General features: G+C 39.2%; 1 protein-coding gene across 3 annotated transcripts in view; it reads right to left on the bottom strand.

Moving 5' to 3' along the window:
• Nucleotides 1-1456: 1456 nt before the first annotated feature.
• Anos1 (anosmin 1) overlaps nucleotides 1457-21800 on the bottom strand; it is a 212665-nt gene continuing 192321 nt past the window's right edge. Inside the window, exons 9-15 of one of the 3 annotated variants that reach the window (XM_063243024.1) lie at nucleotides 20659-20805; nucleotides 13099-13193; nucleotides 10590-10761; nucleotides 8957-9177; nucleotides 7778-7919; nucleotides 5422-5511; nucleotides 1457-4703 (exon numbers count right to left, since the gene is read on the bottom strand). In XM_063243024.1, the coding sequence (XP_063099094.1) occupies nucleotides 5453-5511; nucleotides 7778-7919; nucleotides 8957-9177; nucleotides 10590-10761; nucleotides 13099-13193; nucleotides 20659-20805 (836 nt within the window). In that variant the 3' untranslated portion in view covers nucleotides 1457-4703; nucleotides 5422-5452. Of the gene's footprint in view, nucleotides 5512-7777; nucleotides 7920-8956; nucleotides 9178-10589; nucleotides 10762-13098; nucleotides 13194-20658; nucleotides 20806-21800 lie in introns of all 3 variants that reach the window. The other 2 variants (XM_063243025.1, XM_063243026.1) reach the window with 2 other exon arrangements.

Genomic DNA, 21800 nt, shown 5'->3' with positions numbered 1-21800 from the left:
TGGTATTTTTCATTTTTCTTCTTCCTTTCTGGTTTGTTTTGCTTTTAATTTTCTGAGATAGGGTCTTGCTACATAGTCCAGGCTGACTTCTAACCCATAATCCTGCCCAAACCTCCTAAGTGCTGGAAATTCAAGTATGGGCTGTCCTACCCTTCCCCAAGGGACTATTTCTGAGGTTAAAGAATTTCTCTTCAATTTTGAAAATTACTTAAGCAATGATCAAAATAATACCCCCAGTTGTGATGTAATAGTTTAGGCAGGATCAGGACACAAAGTTTTAAGTGAGTTTTGGTAAGAAAAAGATATCATAACTTTTGAGAATAGATTATAATAGGAAGCAATGCTAAATTGCTTCAGAAAACAGACTGCATGTCCCAATCTCGGAGAGGCAGTTTTCTGGCTGTCTCGGGCTCACCACACCTCATTTATTTTGTCAGTTCAACGTCCAACACATCCTACATTGTTTGGGTCTCTCTCTGTATGACCACTGTGTTAATCTCTTGTCCTTACCTGAATTAAGACCACCATCTTCCACTGGATATTTTGCTCCTGTGTTTGTCTAGAATGCTACACACCCATGAAACCCCAGATAGCTCCCCGAGTCCTTGTTGGACCTCCAGCTTGCTGTGCTCCTCATCTCTGTGGATGCACATTTTCTTCTGACCACAGCCCCTACAGTCACTGGCTTTCTCATGTTTATCCCTATTCTTACTGTTATTTTCTACTAGGCTAAAGAATCCAGAGAGACAGACAGCTCTTGTTTCTTTTTCAAAGACCCTGTAATCAAAGCAGACTGGGTTGACAGTATGCACCCAGGAAATGTCTGCTGGATAAATGGAGAAATCTATATATCACTGACTTCATAGAAGGAGGAGGAGAAAGAGAAAGAAAAGAGAAAGAGAAAGAAGAAGAACGGAAAGGGCGAGAGGGAGGAGGGGAAGGAGGAGAAGGAAGAAGAGTCTCCTTCCCTGAGATATCATTTTATTATTTTACTTGATAGAAAAGCAAAGATCGTCCATCAGCAAACACTGCATGTCAAAGTGGGGATACAGAATCCTCCATGGTCTTCCTAGATATGAAGATGGATATCCTTCGTCATTGATCATGATAAAAAACTGACACAGAGGCATGGGCTCACCAGAACTGCATTATGAGATACTGAGGCAGGAAACAGAGACTGAAGGTTGTGGGTCATGGCTTTTAAAAGTGCCACCCAAAATAGTGGGAGTTACACTTGTAAGTATGATGACATAACTCTACAGTGTTGACAACTGGACTCCAAAACAGTAGTTGAAATGAGCTGTCTTGTTCACATTGACCAGACCGCAAATTCCATTCATGCTCTCAGAGAGAGTCAGGGGTTTTGAATTCCCCCAGCAACATAGGAAACTCTACTTTTTTCTTAAATGAAAAAAAAAAAAAAAGTGCTATGAAATAAGTGAGCCAACTTGTCGGACAGGTTTAAAGATACTTTATTACTGAATCAGTATGTACAAACTCTAACATGAAAATAATGACTCACAGGATATCAGGCTATTTACAATACTTTTCTGGTTCTTTTTTTTTTTACAAATTTTTTTTTACAAGATTCCTTCTCTCTAGATACCATGACAGACATACACAGAAACTGGACTTCTTATTACATACATAAATAAATACTGACTTCAAATGAGCACAAGAAGAGACATGATTTCTACAGACCATTTGGATGAGAAAGTAGCAGTTTTCTTATCTGCACATTATAATAGAGGGAAGTCAAAGAAAAAATAATAACTTTAGATAAACCTCTGTTAATCACTCTGTAAATGGTATAACTTGCTAATATTCAGGAGCGGTAAGACAATCAGGGAGTCTGCAGCTCGCGTGAAACTGCGTGGCCATGCAACACCAGAGGAAACATCTGACGAAACATCTTCGTGGATTTGTTTACATCGTAGCACGAACTCTGAAGTACATGCAGACCCTCAGCCTTTGAGTGCTGGTTATAGCATGAATGTTTACCCAACAAGATTTAGAGTGGTGTGTAATCACGGAAATCATGAAACTCAAGGAGCTCACGGTCACAGGGTATGAAAGAGCATTAAATAAATAAGTCGACTTCACAAATAGCATTTACTGGGGCACGGAGCCGCTTAATACTTCTGCGTGCATGAATCAGACGACAAGTTGAAACTCAGCCTAACAGCGACAGTGATCTCTGTGTTTTCAGGGAGCATAAAAGGATTAAAAAGAAGGTTTGGGAAGTCAAATGGATTAAGGTCTTGGCTGAAATTTTTCCAGGGCTGATTCCTTTTCAAAGTCTAATTTTCCTCTATTCTGTAAAGATCACTCTACTGCACTTGTTCTTAACTGGAGGTGCCCTTTCCTAGGGGCACAGAGAAATACCTGGGGACATTATTTTTTGGTTGCCACAATCTGGGGAAGGGTGGTAAGGGGACGGAAGTCCTGGGGTATTTTATGAATATCCCAAAATGTCCAGACTCCCATGATAAAGAACTATCTAGCCCCCGAGTTAATAGTGCTGAAGAGGATGTATGCTGATCCCTGGAGCCACGTATGCCACCTTTGGGCTGCTATAATTCAGATGTATTTGTAATCTCTGAGTGCTGTTTAAGAAATGTATTTTAAAAAGTCACACACTGTAAGCTTTCTGTCTATAATATATCCTAAGAAGCAATAAACAATTGAAAGGCTACATGTTGATTTGTGAACCTCATTCCACAGAGTTCTACTTAGGAAAAGAGGGAAGCACAGAAAAATTCATTATTAAGGGGTGAGTGGCCTAAGTTAGAAAAAATATGCGTACAGTTGTATTACATATCAAATTAACCACCTGTCTTTGATAACAACATTTTTGATGAACTCAATGTTTTGGAGAGCAGATGCAAACTATGAATATATTTTTGTGAGGAAAATGCATCTATTACAATATATTAGAGAACAAAGAACAAAAGCTGCTTCATCAAAGATGGTGCTCACATGTCTAAATTTCAAAAAATTATAATTGCATTTTTATCATTCATTATTATTAGAGATTATTAAAATTCAGGCTGGAAACACATCTCTTTGATTATCTCATTAATAGCAGTTTTCATCTGAGAACACTAATTTTCATTACTGTATCCAAATTAGATGCTCACAAAAGCTGTTTTAGTTTTCCTATGCATGATATAAACTTCAGATCAATTTCTGAAGTAAAAAAAAATTTGCTCACTGTCATTTATGCAGACAAAAGAAACATAAATTTTAGAAAGTTAATTTATATAAGAATTTAATAATAACTTTATCTAGGTATATACTGCTACATTTCAAACTAGATAATAGTAAAAAACACTGCTGGTACAGTTAGATTGATGAAAATTCAAGGTAAAAGATAAAACGCAGAGACAATCATAAGAAGTTGTAATTTTTGAACTTTTAAGAACTTGAATTCAAAGGCTGTAATGGGGCTGGAGTGATGGTAGCTTCACATCTCTGTGATGATTGGTTGCATTTGGTGAGAGGGTGGGTTTCGCTGAAAACTGTGTTCTCCATTCATATTCTTTGAGAATATACCCTGCTCATTGTTTTCCATCCAGCCCACTGTGATGGCTGCAGGAAACCCTTTAGAACACACGTAGACTTCCATTCTAGTCTAAATTTCCATTTTATGTTACCTGCAGAAAGCTGTGAGACATTCTCTACTTTCTAAATGCTTTAACATACAGGGAAGAGTGTTCAATAACTAGACTGTGTCTCCTAAGGATCGGTGTCAATATAATGACAAAAAGAGCTTCTCTCCATCTTATTTTCCAACTGTCTTTCTTTGTGCACTATACAAGGGCTCAAGGAATCCCAGAATTCACATTCCCAGGCACGGCCAGGCCTGCTTCCCAGAGACAGCCAAAGGACCAGCAATAAATCCTCTCGTTAAAAGCTAGAACTAACACTAACCTTACTAGTTTTTTCCATCTCATTCTTGAGTAGATGATGAAATGAAGAAGCCGTTCTTTTATGGAGATTAATTTTGATAAATTGCTCTTTTCCCATGGAGTCCACCTTGTTAGGGAAAATACATGATCCTTATCAACACTGGAATAACTACATCTCTATTCACCACTAGTAAGACAATGAAAACAAATTCTTTAGAGATTCATACCCAGATATGTAAGTGTCTCTCTGTGTATATAATTATATGTATATATATATTTGTGTGTGTGTGTGTGTATATATATATATATATATATATATACATACACATACACACAATTACAAGTATATAGACACATAGCTCTGCATGTTTAAAACCACATATAGGTGCAGTCTCTCAAGAAACAAATAAAAAAAAATCAGAGGAAACTAAATGTTTCTGTGTTTAGGCTGCCTGCCCCAGAACACAGTATCAGTGTGGATTAGAGCTCACATGGTTAGGCTGAAATACAAATAATTTTCCAAATAATAAAATTTAATAGATTTGAAAGAGTCAAGTTTGAATAAAAGACAGATAATCACCCTTTTTAAAATTAACCAAAGTCCTTTTGCTTTTATATTACTGAAAATATTATATCATGCAAATAACTTCCTTGGATTCAGAAAAATCAAATCTTTTTTGAGATTTGAAAATGTCCAGGGACTGTGATTCTTTCCCTTGAAGCAGGCGGCTTTGTCAATTTTCAGATGGCAAAACAGAGCACATCAACAGCTGTTTTCTGCATCAAGGGGGACTATAAATAAAGTAACAGATCAGGAAAATCTCTCAGACAGGATGAAACATTTAAAGGGATCCCTAGAATTTCCCATTTCTCCAAGGCAAAATCTGGTTAGCAGCTCATACACTGATTACCTGGAGTTTTGGGTGTCTCATAGATAATAAATGACAGACTGAGCTTTCATTTTTGTTTGTATAAAAAGAAGTCTAGGGGGTATAAATAAGGAACATTTTTTAATTAAATTTCATGGATAAAATTCAGATTATAAACTTTCAGTTTAAAAAAAATCCATGATAAAAAGACTTCATGAAAGAGTAAATAAATAGTACTCAAAGTCTGTATAATCTTAGTTGGTTTTGCAAACCAAAGCAACAATTTAATAAAAAATATGTTTCATTGATTAAATGTATATTGAGTATGTGTATAAACTCTATATGTGTTACACTACTCTGTTGGAAGACCTTGCTGCTCCAAATTCAAGGAAATCTCAATTCCACAGTGATTCACAAGACATCAGCAAAACCATACACAGAAATGAAAGTCACAGTTGCACAGACATCGTCTTCCATTTTCTCCTCTTTGCGAGGGCACTCTGCTCTGGATGACAACTGATCAAATGTTTTCAGATGTGTCTGTGATTGGCAGAAGTACTAATTGTGCTAATGGTCTGAGAAGTTCCTACCATTCTAGAAGGACGCATGTGTAGAGGCTGAAATTCAACAAGCGTGCATACCCGGACAATGCTGAGACAGACTGGGAGTGGTTTAGTATCTCTCTGGAGAGGGCTTGAAATGATGTGAATGGTGATGCTTCAGATGGGGACCTAGGAAGAGACAAGAGCCATCGGTCCTACATGTTACACAGTCAACAAAGAGTGATTTGTAGCAACTGCGTTAGAACTGCTCAAACATTCCCTCCTACAGTGAGATATGCTCTTTCCTACTCAGCATCTGAACATTCAAATGCTTGTTCCTTCATGCTTGCTCTCTGTCTCTTCTCTCTGACCCTCTCCTTTCCGAGTGTATCTCTTTCTATCCTTTTCTCCTTCCCCAAGCAAGACAGAAAACACAGGCTCCCTTTGTAAGCTCATTTCTATGCTAATTATGATCTTTTAATTTTCTTTAAAAACATTAAAACCTGAAAGAGTATAACATTCAAAATGTACCACAGATAGTGTGATAATGAAAGGGGAAGAAAGTGCTCAAAAGGAAAGAACACAACCAAGTTGTTTTTTTTTTATTAATATTGTTATACACTGCTATATTCAAATATACTATGTCTGATGATATAGCCAATTCTATTGAAGATAACAAGAAACAACACAGTAACCATGGTAGAACTCCTTGTACAGCGGTTTTATATGTCTTTTTTGTTTCATTTGTTTATAGGAATATGTTTTGTTTTGTCTTGCTTTGTTTGTTTCTCCCTGTAATATAGAAAGGCTAGAAATACATGTTAAGACTCATGCATGTTTAGAACCTATAAAGAGTTTAGGAGAACTGATCTTATAACGCATGATGAAATGAACCAATATGGATAACTGCATGTACGTTTAACTGTATAGGATTGATAACCATATTACTAAGTTTTTGATGGATAGTTGAATAGAACTGTTTGCAGTCTCGCTGTTTGAATCCCCACTTTGTATGGTTCACTTTTGTATCTTGAACAACTACTTGTAAGAGGACAACACATAATCCTCAACTAATGATTTCTTACTGCTTATTTTTTCTTTGAAAATATGTATTATTTCTACTCATTTTCTGTTTTTTTTTTTTTTTTGGTCTTTCTTTAAATAATTTTTTTTTTAAAAAGGAAAGAACAACTGGGATAGGGGAAAGGAGAGAAGAAAGAAGGGAAAAGATTACATGTTAATAGGTGTGTGTGTATGAGATAGATAACTATACTACTATTCTCTGTTAGTTCATCAAAAAGAACAGTTTGAGCTGTCATTGTTTGATTGATCACTTTTTTCACACCTAGATCTTATAACATGAGCAACAACTTCTAAGATAATATGGAATATATTAACTAATGTTAATCTCCCATTTTTTAAAAATTCTGTATCGTTTCTATCCTTTGTTTTGCTTTTAAAAATAAAAACAATACAGTGTGTGGCAGTCAAAGACAAGATTCTTTAAATTAACTTTAATAAATGGTGTTTCAGTAAGGGGTTTCTTCCAATTCCGTGGTGCTTACTCTTGACTGCACCAACTTGATTGACTAGGGACCAACCCCAAGAGCCTGGTGGAGCACCCTTTTGGGTGAGTCATGGAAATGTGACTTTGGGTATTATATCTGGTCCCTTCCTCTTTCCTCCCTGGCACTGTTGGCCTGTGTTCCCTGGCCATCATGACCTAAAGCATCTTTGCTCTGTCTTTCCTACCTGTCTTTCCACCACAATATTTCTGCCTTGGAGCCAACTGACTATGGACTAAAACCTCTGAAACCATGAGCCGGATTAAACCTCTCCTCCTGCAATTGTGAGAATTGGGTATTGTGTCTCAGGGATGGAGAAGCTAACTAATACAAACTTCTACAAACAAACGGGTCATTGAGTTCTTTCACCCTGATAGCTTTTGCTTTTCTGCACTCAATCATCAGACCAATTCATAGAGGTAAGTTCAATCCATTATATCAGAGTTAGAACGAAGACTAATTCTCCATCTTCTCACCAATGCACAAATCTTTAGCTGTTGTTTTTAAAACTTAGGCTGAAAAATTTATAATAAAAACCAGCAAGAAGCTACTTGCTTTGAAAGAGTAGGAGGCCATACTTTTGTTTTGCAATTTTGCTTGACTTACTTTTCCTTGGTTAAAATCACGTAGATGGATGTGGGTATATTATGTTGGAACTATAGGAAAACGCATGTCATATATGACAATAAAATCTATGTAATTAAGAAAACAAACACTATTTTTTATCATTTCAGATACTGTCACACTTAAAAGTTTTAAATTAAAACTTCATATTTCCTCCTCTGTGGAAATCTGTAATGATTGATTTATTTTTATTTATCACCAAGACTTCCCTCCCTGCTATGCACCAGGTCCTCCTGGCCCCCTTCACACCCCAAGGTGCTACTCACGGCGTATGGCAGAGGGTGGGAGGTCGGGGGTGCGGAAGGTCCTGATGGTGGCCGGGCCCTCCCCACCTGTGGTCAGCACTTGGACTTCTAGGCGATAGAGGGTGGATGGCCTCAGGTTGGGCACAGTGAGCACGTGGTGATCCTGAGAACACACAGGAGACAGGATGCTCATTCACAGCCTTGCAGGGACTAGCGCTTAATTTGCAGCACAATTCCCTACCACGCATGGCTCCCTAAGGCCTTAGAGCTAAAAGCTTTAGGCAGGCTGCAGCGCCTGAAAGAGTTAAAATGGGCCGTGGAGCTGGTTCTCAGCACTCGCTCCTGGGATTTCATCTTTATTGGCTCATTTTTAGGCCTTCACACAAGATTTTCCCATGGTTTCCCATCCTCAGTGCCACATCTTGTGATGTGAATGCTAGATGGGCCAAATTTCAGTGAATGAGCCAACTGTGTTCCTTAAAACGCAACCTATCTGTCAATGCCCATCACCGAAAATGTTTATTTTTATGCCAACACATTCTTCTTAAAAACTCAATAAAACCTTGTACATTCATCAAATAACTAGTTTCTCATTCCATGGAACATTTCCTTCCAAGATTGAATTTTTTTTTTTCTTTTCCTCTTTTTTGGATTTTTGAGCAAGTGGTGGAGATTCTGAGAAGATTTGCAGAATGGGTAAAAGCCCACACATGATTTTTTTTTCAAGCCAGGGAATTAAGTGGCTTGGAAAGATGGGCCAGCTCATGTGGGTTGTAGCCAAATCTGAAGGAAGAAATACAGACAAATAAAATAAAGACAAATAAAAGGCTCCATTGAACTATTTCGCCCCAGTTTAGCACTTCAAACAGGACATGTCTACTTGGACCAGAGGACACGGGGTTAACAAAGATAGAAGAACAAAGCAAAATCCCTTGCATGCAAAGCCAACATAAGGCCTTTGGGAATCATTTACTAATCAAAGTGTAGCAGGGATAAAGGCTGGGCCATGCTGCTTCTTTGCAGTCATAAGAAAACTTGCAAGGTGTCAATGTTTATAAAATGATCAGCTCAGAAGAAAATGAGAGCACCAGAAGGTGACCCAAGAAGCACACAAGACCGAAATGACTACCTCGAGGGTCTGCCTAGGAAATCAAGCCACGGGCTCTGAGGATGGGGACAGAGAAAGTAAATTCCACCTACTGACGGCAGGATCTGGGACTGGGAGATGATGCTGTTGGGCAAACTGTTCTGTCTGCTCTCAGTGGTGACCTCAGCCCAAGTCACTTGAAATCCAGTCATGGGCTGATAGAGATTAGCCTTGGTCATCTTCCAAGAGAAGTGGCCGGTGATATTCACATCTTGGACAATGAATGAAGCAGAAAGGTTCTCTGGCTTGGCGAGCACTTTGGAGAGCGTGTGACCTGTGGAGATATTAAAAATGAAAGAAGAAAAAGAAGCCAGGGTTGAGTTATTGTAGAAAAGTATCCATCCATTCATTCATGTATTCATTCCAGGAATTTGTGGCTGTCGTTGAAATGGCAGCCATCTGACCTCGCTTTTAGACATGGGTTTAAGCTATCTCCTTGTTCACATATGGGAAAAGGTTAAGAAGGAGTCTCACCACTCCATCTTTGTGCCAAGCATTTATCCTTTGGAGATTATTTCTAGAACTGCACTTTGGCCAGGGATACAGCTCAGCAGCACAGTGCCTGCCTGGCAAGTGCAAGGTCCTGAGTTTGATTCTCAGTACCAAAAGAAATAGAATTCTGCTCTGGGAAGGACAGACCTTTACTCTCTGGCAAGACTGAATCATTTCTTACAACTGTAATGACTATGGTGAGAAGGGTGGATCTCAAATCTCTTAGAAGTATGGATGGAGGGATCTGGGGGTTCCAGGTAGGGAGGCTTAGAGAACCAGCTGCAGAAACTTTAGCAGGGCTGGAGGGCAGGCACATGGGATTGGGTGAGTTGATATGGTATCTTCCCCACAGCAGAGGGGTGGATACAAATGAAATAGACTTTGATGTTTACCAAGTGCAATGCGTACATAGCCCCCTGCCCTCCTTTCTGGTGGGTTAATACTGTCAGCAAACGACATCATTCCAACATTGCTAAGATTATGAAATAATACATACATTCCTAATCTGTGCCCTCCCAATGGAGCCACTGTGAGATGTGACCCAAAAACATGGTGAATATTTACATTTAAAAAAATCATTATGGCAAAAGACACTGAGCCATTAATATGAAAATATTCCCTCTCACTTTGGATGCACAACTCCAATTATTTTTGACAATTGTGGGAGCCATTCTACAGGTCCTCTTTCATGAGACTCTCATGTGTGTTGTCATGGCCGCCTCTGTGTCCTGAATGGATTCCACATGTCGACCTTCCATGGTCACTTTGACTTCATGGAAAAGTCAGAAGTCAAAGGAGCCAGATTCAGGGAAGAAGGTGGATGAGGACATGCCCCTGAATGTTTTCATGCCTCTCAGTTGGATGACACTCAGTGGCAGCATTCTTTGTCACTTTGATCACACCTCATGAAAGAGGAATGCAGAATTGCTCCGGAAAGTGGGAAGGATGATGGGATGAGTGTGTTCAAAGAGAAGGGGGCGATTTTGAGGGTGGTTCACTTGCATTGTGTCACACTGAATTAAAATTTTTAATTCTTACACTAACCCCATAGTTTGATGACACTTTCTATGGTAGGACTGAGCAAGGAGGTGCTTGGGGGTTGTGGAGTCTTGTGAAACATGCTTTGGAAATGAGTATCCAAGCCCTGCTGCTATCTTAGACCCTGTCGTGCAGATTCCGCAGGTCTGAACATACCTGTGTCCCCGGGACAACTGATGTGCTTGTGACTCTTCCCCTTCAAAGCAGAGCATGGTGGGGTAGTGAAGAAAATGGTTTCTCCCCTTGAGAGACCCTTTGGCGGTATGGGTTGGACAGTCACTTTGTATTTGCAGGAGAACGACAGGTCTTGAAGTATGATATAATTTTCCTAGCATGAGAGAAAGAGAAAATGCTAGCAATAAATCCTAAATCTCATTTGGGATAAAACATTGGCTGGAACTGAAATCACACCCCAAACAGGATCTTTTTGTATATATATATATGGCAGGGACAATATGGTTTTCATAAAAATGGACAATGAACACACAATGTCCACGCTTTGATGAATGACAATTGGAAAAGTTTCCCATAGCTGTGGGATCTGTCCTCTAGAATTCAGCAGCACCTCACGGTTTCATTTCAAAGCACACGACTTCGAACATTAGCGGCAAGCATTTTGGGGTCAGCAATGGAAAGCTAGACGCACAATTCTAATATTATTTTTTGCTAAAAAAAAATAACCCAGGCTTAGGTTACATGCCAGCTTTTCTGTTAAAAAAAAGATATCATTTAGCAACATTTCCCCCCTTTCTGCAGTTCTGTTACTCCTTCCTGCTGTAATGTTGTGATTTAAAGAAGTAGGGGAAACAGCCCAGAAGCTGGAAACCCGTAGCACTGAAGTACACTCCCACAGTAACTGAGGGCATTTGCCGTTAGCACACATCTGCAGCTAAGATTATTCTACATCTGGCTGTTCAGTTAGGCTTATGCATACTATTCTGTGTTTAATGTGTGTATAAAAGATGGGATATCCTTGTCTGCTTCCCTTTAGGGAAAGCATCAGGTTTCCTACCAGACAGTGGGAGGGCGAAGGAAAAACCACAAAGCAAACATAAAAAGGGAAGCTCAAGACTTTACTGGGTGATAAGAATTTCTGCAGGCATACAGCACGAAATGCACACAGAGGATGAGGGGTGACTGCCTGGGACGCTGGCCCTGGATCTAGAAATAGGGAAGGTGGACCCAGTTCAGGGCAATTAGCATCAAAATGTGAGCAGAAATCTCACACGCAGAGGGCCCCAGTCTGCTGTGTCTCTATGGGGGCCTGAATTGCTTTTCCCTAAGAAGGAATTTGCGTAGTTTGTGGCAGTATTCTGTGACCCAGGCTTAGCCAGTAAGGACTCCGTCTCTCATTTATTTCAGACTTGTCCTCCTGTGTCGTAGAAGACCATGGGAGGAAAGGTGGTGGAGGCTGTGCTGTAGCCTAAAGTGAACTACAGTGTCTCAAAGCCATTTTATAATGAAAAGAGATGAGTTTTAAGCCTTCGGTGACAAACTTTTGTCGGGTTTTGGGTCTTATTTCTACCAGATTCAGTATATAAGCTTGGTGAATAGTTATCCTCGTCACAGTTCCTAAAAATGGGAAATTTAGGATTGGGGGGTTGAAAAAAAATCTAGGGGTCTCAAGGCACTGTTTGTTTGCTTATTTCGGTACTTTTAAAGTCACTTTATAATTTTTTTAATGTCCCAGATGGCCACAGGTTTTGAGAAAAACTTAAAGCAAAAACATTGAAGAACATAGACTGAAATGAATCATATATACTTGTTTGTTTCGTGCTGGGTATCGAACTCATGACCTTGCGTTTCCCAAGCACGTACTTACACCGCTGAGTTAAACCCCCAGCCCTCATGTATTCTTTTAAACCACTACAAATCGCTGAAAATCTGGCCATGTGGTTTAGCTCATCTTAAAGTCATATGATCAGAGCTGATCATAGACATATTGTATTGGTTGGAGAATACTGAGATGCAAAGTGATCTTCTGACATTTAACAAATCAAAGTATTATCACCTTTTAGGCCATGTCTTTTATTATTACTACTATTTCTTAAACTGTTGCAGCACATTGCATGTAGATTGCAATCAATACTTTGTACAAAAAACAACATGCTTTCTTAAATATTTCTGTTGGCTTATTGATCTCCAACTGATGTATTAACCCCCACAATACTTGAAACGTTTGATGTGAAATTGACAAAGCTGCTATCCCAAGAAGCTTCATGTTCTTTTAGAGTTAAAAGTCAAAAGATGGGTGTGTCACCACGTAGCGTTTTCATCAAGCAAATGTGTCGATGGTGCCAAACTCAGACAAAAATCCCGAGGGCCTTTCCAGTTCAAATGAAGCACAGGGACCCTCGTTAGGTATCTTCTCATTGACCCATCAGCTCTCAAGCACCGTGCCCTCAATGTCTGTGTTTTAGAATAGACACACAGTGTCTGTGTTGGCCATGACACGCACTGATGAAAAATGAAAAAGAAAAAGATGAATGGGTATAGCGACCATGACCCTTTCACCAAGCCGTGCTTTGTTGGCTGGCTTGTGACAGTGAGTGACCCTCGTGACAGCCCTCCTTTGCACATTTTCCTGTCCAATGAGAGCCCACATCTAAAACATCTAGAAACCACTCACTCAGAGTGGTCAGGGCAGGCACACTCATCTCCTTACATGTGTCACACCCGAAGATGTCTCTGCTCCCGCTGTCCTGTTGTGGGTGCAGACTTCTGGAAGCCACTGCACGTGGTATCGGTTGACGCTTGGATCTACAATGTCAAAACACAGGAACAAAAAACAGCCTGCAAGTTCCATTCAATGAGTGTCATTTAACTTGATGAATACAGATCTGAAATGATCAGCTTATAGCGTCAAGAGGCTCCAGTCCACTAGTGGAGGGACCCATTCCTTCTGGTCCTCTGGGGAAACAGCCAGTCGTGGGGGGAGTGGGGCAGGAGGCAAAGCCACTTTCCTGATGGGTGGGAAGCCAAAGAGAGAAAGAATTTCTCACACCCCTAAGCTCCCCAAAGATGCAACTTCCTGTAGCTGCACCATCTCCCAGTAGCATCAGGCTGGTGGCCATAACATACCAACCTTTGGGGGGACATTCAACACCTGAGTCACAACATCATATCATGTAATGTTCTTAAAATCTAGAGAAGACAAAGAGAGAGCATGAAGGTCTATAAGAAATTTTTAAAAATGTGTAAATGAGCCAAAAGAGCTACACAGCTTTGGTATAATTCTGATTACTTAAAAAGTAAGTAGGGAACCAGTGAGACAGTGCCAAAGGCAACTTTGTGTTGAAATGCAAGCATTAACTAGAAAAGAAAAAGAAATAGCAAATTAATAATGAAATGATTCCAAATATGCTATGATTATTGAGATTAAGGTAGCATAACCGGCCAGGAGAAGTCGAAGGAGCAACTCTTTCACTTTGTGTTTAAGGGAGAATCCTTAGAGGTGCCTCTTTTGTTTTTTGGATAAAGGTGACAAGGCACTGGATTCACACAACACCAAAAATATGCTCCAATTACCAGGAGTACTGTAGGAAAGTTCTCTTATCAGATGAGTCAGCACCTGTAGAGTTCTATGCATGGATTATCACATCTCTGATCTCTCCTCCCTGAGTTCCAAGTCATAGGCAGGAATAATGAACCTTTGCATAATTTCCTTTCTGCACAGAGCAATGTACTTTCTGTGTATTTCTTTATTTTCAACAATGCAGTGGGAAAAAAGAGCAAATGATGGACCAGCAACTCATGGCATGAGAGAAAACCACTCTGACAGCCTTGGATTTGTTCATCAGCCCCATGAATCCAGGGGTGTGAAATTTTTTGCCAGTGATTAACATTTTGTCCCAAATGTTCACTCACATCAAGTGGTTTCAGAGAGAGAAAAAACACTTTGATGAAATTGAGTTGATCTAGTACGAACTTGCTCTGAGCAATTTGGAAGCAGAAAAGAAGAACTGTAAATCTGTGGAAGTAAACAGATATCAAGTAGGCACTCACGATGTTTAGTTAAAAGGGAAATCTCTAAACTAGGGGGTCTTACTTTTTATACAACTGAAACAGGGACTTTTAAGAAACAAATTATGCATTATATACAAGGCTGAGGCCCCTCAGTGAGTACCCTTATTCTCTTGTTCAATAGGAGTGAAACAGTACCATAGAAGCAGCTGCCATTTTGGAACTAGACAGATAATAAACAAACAAACACCAAAATGAGATGTATGTCCAATGAGACGGGAATAGATAGATGCAGGCAGTAGGCAGGTAGGACACAATGACAGGGTTCCAGTGTTCTATTCATGCCTAGAGGAAGGGCTTGAAACAAGTTTAGCATCTGTGGTGACCAAATTATACTGAGTGGTCACCACCGGTTGCCTATGCTTAGAAATTCCTTGAAATGTCACCAGTGCCACTGCAGAAATCAATTTTTAATTCTATTTTATTCCACTGCAAGTGGGGTAGTGGCTTGTGGCTATGATATTGGAGGGCTTGGTTCTGGCTGCAGGGAATATCACGAGTGTCAATGTCCCAAGACAGGATCCAGGTGTGACCAATGTCCTTCAGTCAGGAGTAGCGGAGGAACTTCAGTTTGCTACAGTACAAGCAGGATGACTCCTTTGCAAATTTTACAATGTCATTATGTTTTCCTTGGAAGAGTCACCAAGAATGACACAGGAGATAATCTCTTCAGCTTGAAAAGCCGCCATGCTGGAGTTCTACCCTCTCCATGTCACCTCCAGGGATATTTTTACTCCTTGCTGTGGTTTTAACAATTACTTTCCTACCCACGCTCACACATTTTTTACCCCCAGGCACCACGCTACTCCCCTAACGACTAGCCGGTACTTCTAACTTACTGTCTGGTACAAGGTCTTTTTGAACCCTGTGTTTGTAAAACTACCCCTCTAAATTCACCCCGCCTTGGATTCAAGCTGCAGGTAGCAGAATCTTGAGGCACATGCACAATACTGAAGGAATGTGGACTTGAATGGATGGATGAGTACTAGAATCTTATTCTTCTACCTGCTTTCCTTTGTCTAAAGCTAAGGACCCCAGTACGGGCAGCACACTAAGCTTGGTACAAGTTTTAAATCACATTGTACTGTATGCTCGCCTTCTACGGCTACTATAATAAATGAGCCCAAATGTCCTAGCTTGGAAGAACATTGCCATGTTATCTCCTGGAGGTGAGAGGACCGGAATGAATCTCACCAGGATAAAATGAAGGTGGTACAGGGCTGCATCCCTCTCCTTCTAAATAAGGATCTGTTCTGTCAGGCTTCATGAAGATTCTGCCATTGGTGCACCTTGGGGAATTAATTCATAGGTACCTGCTTCCACGATATTCAGTTACACACATATCTTGCCTTTGGCTTCTTTTTGTCTTGCCAATTATTAAAAGTCTGAGGGTTAGTTAGTACTTTAGGTTATGATTATGGGACTCAGTCTCTAGCTATAATATTAAACATAGCAATGTTCAAGCAACATTCCCTAATGAGGTAAGTGGCCCACTTTTTCCGTACCCACATCTGTGTTTTCAGCCCCCAGGGATGGAAAATATGAAAGCAAACTAAATAAAAGGCAAAAACACAATAATCAAAATAATACAAATAAAAAACCATGACAGTGTGAGCTATTTATGTACATTTATATTTTATCATGGGAGCTAGTTTTTCATATTTATGTTGTGAAAATACAAAGTTGGAGGCCAGAAAGACCTAAACAATGAAATGTGTATTCTATTATCACACAGTGAAAGGTCAATAAGATAGCAATATTACCAACAAAATTAACTAAATGAAATATTCCTTTTTAAAATCATCTGAGCTGTATAAACTCACTATTGAAAATATTTGTTTTACTCCAGAGAATTCACTATTCCAGCAAATCACGTCCACATCACCAGACACAAATCAGCCCCAAATCCATCTGACAGCCAAAATCAAGGTCACTTTCTGGTTACTGCCTGTTTACCCTAAATCCATCATTTCATTAATTGGAAAGTAAATTCGATAATAGCATGTACTCTAATATTTGCTAGGAAATATTGGCAGTTTTCTGCCTGTGATTTCTATAATGGTTTCCACATTTAAGAAATCCACTGGTATTTCTACATTTATTTCTAACTTAAAGTAATGCATGTGGTTATGTGTGTGCATATATCTATCAACAAGTAAGTGTATGACCAAAAGTCATATAAAGCAAAAGCTAAAGAATATGGCAAATCACAGAAACGTGTCGGTCTGAAAGACACACAGGGTAAGCGTGGTTCCGTATTTGTCATGCATGTGTTAGTTGTGTGGGGACATTGATAAACTTACTACTTGAGAGTAAAGTACAATGAAAGTCGATCCCTTTTCTTTTCCCCACTTTCACAAGATTCTCAAGTTTTATAGCATTTACATTGCAACTTGGACAACAAAATCATTGTTTAAAAAGCATTGCTATTTTGTGTTTGCGGTAGAAAACGTTACAAAGTGAGCCTCAGTGACTTTTGGTATCTGTCCTGCTGTCCTGCTCCCTCTCTGCCCTTTGGCCACCTTGACAGCCCTACCTACAAAAGCATCATAAAAATCTTCACATTTAAATACCTGGGGTGCTTGCTTTGTTGGGGGCACTGTTTTAAGCAATCTGCATGAATAATCTTATTTGTCCTCAGTACAAAGGTAGGAAATGAACTGTCATGCTTTTTCAGCTCATCCCATTAATAGAATAAAGGAGAAGAATTCATTGATCATCTTACAACATGCAGAAAAACCTGGGTGAAATTCTGTTCATGGCTCTAGCCTCCCAGGTCAGAGCAGTAGAAAATTTTACTAATCTGAAAAGTGTTATATACAAAAACCTCACAGTTAAACATCAAAGCTATTATTATCACGATAGTCATTTTTATAGCAAAGTCTTGCTAAGAAAAGAAGGTAAAGTGTCAAAGATCTGCAAAAGGAAATATAAAATTCTTATGAAAACTTACATATTGGTTTTAGAGAAAGACTCAAAGGAATCATTGTATGACACTAGAATTATCAAGGTCATAACAATATTGCTGGGCTCACAGTCGACATTTAAAGATAAAATGCATTTATAATATACCAGTGACAAAATTTAGAGAATGAAATTGAGGAAACAGTATGTCACTTATAATCAGACTAAAATAAACATATCTTGGAATAATCACACTAAAATGTGAGAGAGCCTCTTCACAATGTAAGATAGAATTGAAAGAAAATTTTAATACCGGAATAAGGTGATGTACCACATTTTGGGCTTATAATATTCAAACTCTGTGGTTCCATTTTGACCAAGTTTAAACACAAGCAAAAGCCTCAGATTGAGAAGTCAGGAATGTGAGTTCTCTAACCATTGACACATAGATGGACTGCAACCCTAATAAAGATTTCAGAAGGCTTTTGTGAAATTAAAAGAATGCAAATATTCATATAAAAATGCAAAAGCACAAGCATTGTAAAGACAATGTGAAAAGGAAGTAAAAACTCAGAGACTGATAAACATACAGAGGTGACGGCAGTGAAGTGCTGTCAGAAACTCGGAACATATACCAAATACAAAACTCCTCAAATTAACTTGTAAATTAATTTAAGGGCAAGAGGGCCACTCAGGCTGGGAATCATCATTTTTCAATAAATGATGTCACAGCAGTTAGAGATCAGGAAATTTCCAAGGGAAAAAGAGAGGTTAGAGTGGAAAAATTCTGATTCATACTTGATATATGAAGACTTTTAGCAAGACAGCGTGGATCAAGCTGTGAGAGAGCTTCAGAAAAGAGCTGACCTGATGCCAGGCGCTCATGAAAAAGTGGGGTCAGAAAGGTGCAGATTAAAACAGTGAGTTGTTGCTACACACATGATCAGTAGCTACAGTGGGAGCAGTGAGCGTGTGTTGGCCTTCAGGTTCACAGTCTACTGGTGGAATGCAAACTGGTATCAGCACTCTGGAAATCTAGCAGTGTCTCTCAAAGTGCACCCTGCTCTAGGGTTCAAGATCCCTTCCTCCACCAAGCAGGAAGAACAGGTTTATAGGGGAACACTCAGCAGCACTATGGGGAATAGGGCCACACTGGAAGCCACTGAAGTCTCCAACTACAGATGAAAAGATGCAGAGGCAAAATAAAGGAGTTAATCCATGTTTCAGAATAGATTCCTGTGCTACACGATACTCTGCGCAAGAAGCTGAATTCGAACTCTGTGATTCCATTTTCACAAAGTTTGAATGCAAACAAAAGCTTCCGATTTAGAAGTCAGGAAAGTGGCTGATGGTCTTGTAGGCTTGGGATGTTTACTTTTTTGATACGAGATGCCTACATCTGCATTATCTTTTAGCACATTATTAAATCTTTCATATTATTAATAAAATATATTAAGCTGTGATGATATTGATGTATATTATACAACATTAACTTGAAGTTAATAAATGTAATGGTCTAGTAGATTTCATAACAACATTTAGTGTGAATTATTATTTTTAATGCAAATATGCCATCATACCATTTTAGTTTAATCAATTTCAATTTAATGAAATTATGAGGCACATGAAATATATTTATCACAATGGCAATGTTACTTTAGTTGTAGAATTGGTTTCAGCAGCTTGAAAGAAAATTTTGAAACTAAAACCACTCCATACCACCATCCTTCATTAACTGTCAATGCCTCAAGGAAACAGAATTTCAGAAAGATGAAGAGATTTTAGAAAATGAACCATTAAAAAATTCCCTGTTCTGCTTCTCTTTCTAAAATTGGTAGAAGCAGTTAAACTAAAATTGTTATATCTCATCAACATGTAAGCAGTATTTCAATAATACAAATTAAGTACACAGAGATTAAAGGAAACCAGTAAGGGGAATTTATACTAAACACGAATGATCAAATAAAAAGACTCCCTCTCATGGATAAATGTTCACTGCAACATTAATTGTAGAATAAGAATTATATGGAAGTTCACTGTCTCACTGTGCTGGAGAAATGACATATTATTAGAATACATGCATACAATGTAGTGATTTGAAAATCTTTTGAAAAATGCATGACATAGAAAGCTCATATAATGTTACAGGGAAAAGTGCATTTATGTTTTACACATACATCTTCTTGCATACACATAAAGATAAAAAATAAAACTCAGTGGGCCAGGCACTGTAGTACATAGCCCTGTAACCTCAGCACTTTGGGAGGATGAGACAAGAGGGTTGAAAATTTGATCCCTACTTGGGAAGTTTAGAGGACTTTGTGAGACCTTGACTCATATTTTAAAAATTTTAAAAGGACTAAGGGTGTAGCTCAGTGCAAAGTTCCTGGGTTCAATCTCCAGTACCAGAAAACACAACAAGCTGCTAACAACAAAACAAACAACTCAATAGGAAATATACGCATAAGACCTTTTTTTTTTTTTTTTCTTTTCTTTTGTACCGGGGATCAAACTCACAACGTTGCACTTGCCACATGGGCACTTGTGCTGCTGAGCTATATCCCCGCCCAGGAAATTTTTAAAGAAAACTCTTTCAAGTGGTGTCTCCGGGAACTGGTGTTAAGATACTGGGTAACTTTTTTTTTTCAGTTTCCCAAGTTAGATATTACAGGTCTTTCTTTTAAAATCAAAAATAATTCAGAACAAAAAGTACAGACCAAAATAAATGTGGCAAGTGTTTCAGAAACACAATTAATACTCTGGGAAAGAAATGAGCCAATATCCTTCAAATGAAGAAAACTCAGGGCTTTATGGTCCCTAATAACAAAATGTGAGATAGACCTCCAGAACCAATTTCAGTCCATTTAGATTTCAACACAGCCAGGCATTTCTTTTAAAAAGGAAGGAAGGGAGGGAAGAAGGGAGGGGGGAGAAGGAGAGGGAGAAAGGGAGGGGGGAGGAAGGGAGGGAGAAAGGGAGGTTGGAGGGAGGGAAGAAGGGAGGGGAGAGGGAGGGAGGGAGAAAGGGAGGGGGGAGGGAGGGAGGGAGAAAGGGAGGGGGGAGGGAGGAAGGGAGAAAGGGAGGGGAAAGGAAAGAGGGAAAGAAGGAAGGAAGGGAGAGGGGAAGAAGGTAGGAAGGGAAGGGAAAAGAAGAAAAACAAAATGTTAAAGTGCTTCATTATATGACTAAGTAGAAATACCATGACTTGATATTTACTTTTTTTAAAAAAAGTATCTACATCCTTATATCACTATGCTATTTAAAGCAAATAACATTTAAGCCAAAAACATTGAAGTACCTTCAGTCTTTTTCCAGTAGACCTTGACTTGCAGTTGGTTATCTTGGTAGAACGGAACTCCAATCTCCAGAGGGCGAGCAGGCTGTCTTCTTTGGAAGGGGGGTTGTACCAGGACCACACCTTTTCTAGTTTTTCCCAGCTGATCTTCTACGAAGAAGCACATAACATTCAAATTTACAGATTGCCAATAATTATCCAATCTGATATTCACCCCCGGGTGTTTCATTCCATCACACTATTCATTCTCATTAACATCTCTTTATTCATTAAGACCGAATCTGATGAAATAGCAGGTTCTTTTGCGCTCAATTTCATGATATTCTCCTATTTCAAAATGTGTTGGAATACCTAACATCATATTATGTGGAATCTGCAAAATTACATTTGGTCGCCAGTTTTCAAAGATGCTATAAGAAATAAGTATAGTAATATTTCTCATGATAGATAGACTTTTACTAGGTATGAGAGAAGTAAAATAATATTAAACTGACTTTCGTGAATCAAAAGGTTAAGTGTCACAATGGGTACTGTACAGGCATCATATATTAATACATGGTGCAAAGCCCTAAACAGAAATACATCTGAGCTTTGTTAAAGCAGTAGTAAAAAACCTCACTTCTTATCCACCCAGTCCATAACAGCAAGGTCAACCTCAGCCCCACCACTCAATAAGCAATCGGTGTGTGGTTCAGATTACTGGCGGGCATTCAAGCAGAGAGATGACAAAGCCAGGTAAAGAAATGCTTGCAGCAAAAGGGATGTCATGTAATAGCAGCAGCATAGCAGAGGCGGATGGATCTTGTGAATATATTTCTCCATTGGTCCTTCCCATAAGCAATCAGGAGCACTGTCCCATGGACCAGACCCAGGCTAGAGCTGGATGGCATTGGAAATAGCAAGGCCTCTATTGAAGATGTAGCCACAGGGGCATAGGAACATCTAGCATATCATAGTGTCTGGCCTTTGAAACCCAGGCCGAGGGTTATCTGATGAAATGAACCCCAGGAGCATGGCTATTGGAAGGCGAGCTGGTACTTTGATAAAAAATGAAAAAGCAGGCCACTTTAGGGAAAAATAAGAATGTGTCCATGTGAATGTGGTTGTTTGCATGGTTTTTCCTACTGTTTATTTTAAAATGTTCT

This window comes from Cavia porcellus, unplaced genomic scaffold (genome assembly GCF_034190915.1).
Source record: "Cavia porcellus strain 051 isolate PalLab524CR breed Dunkin Hartley unplaced genomic scaffold, mCavPor4.1 scaffold_33, whole genome shotgun sequence".
Taxonomy (NCBI): Eukaryota; Metazoa; Chordata; class Mammalia; order Rodentia; family Caviidae; genus Cavia; species Cavia porcellus.
Note: the sequence above shows the minus strand (reverse complement) of the source record. Positions and strands in the feature narration are given on the sequence as shown.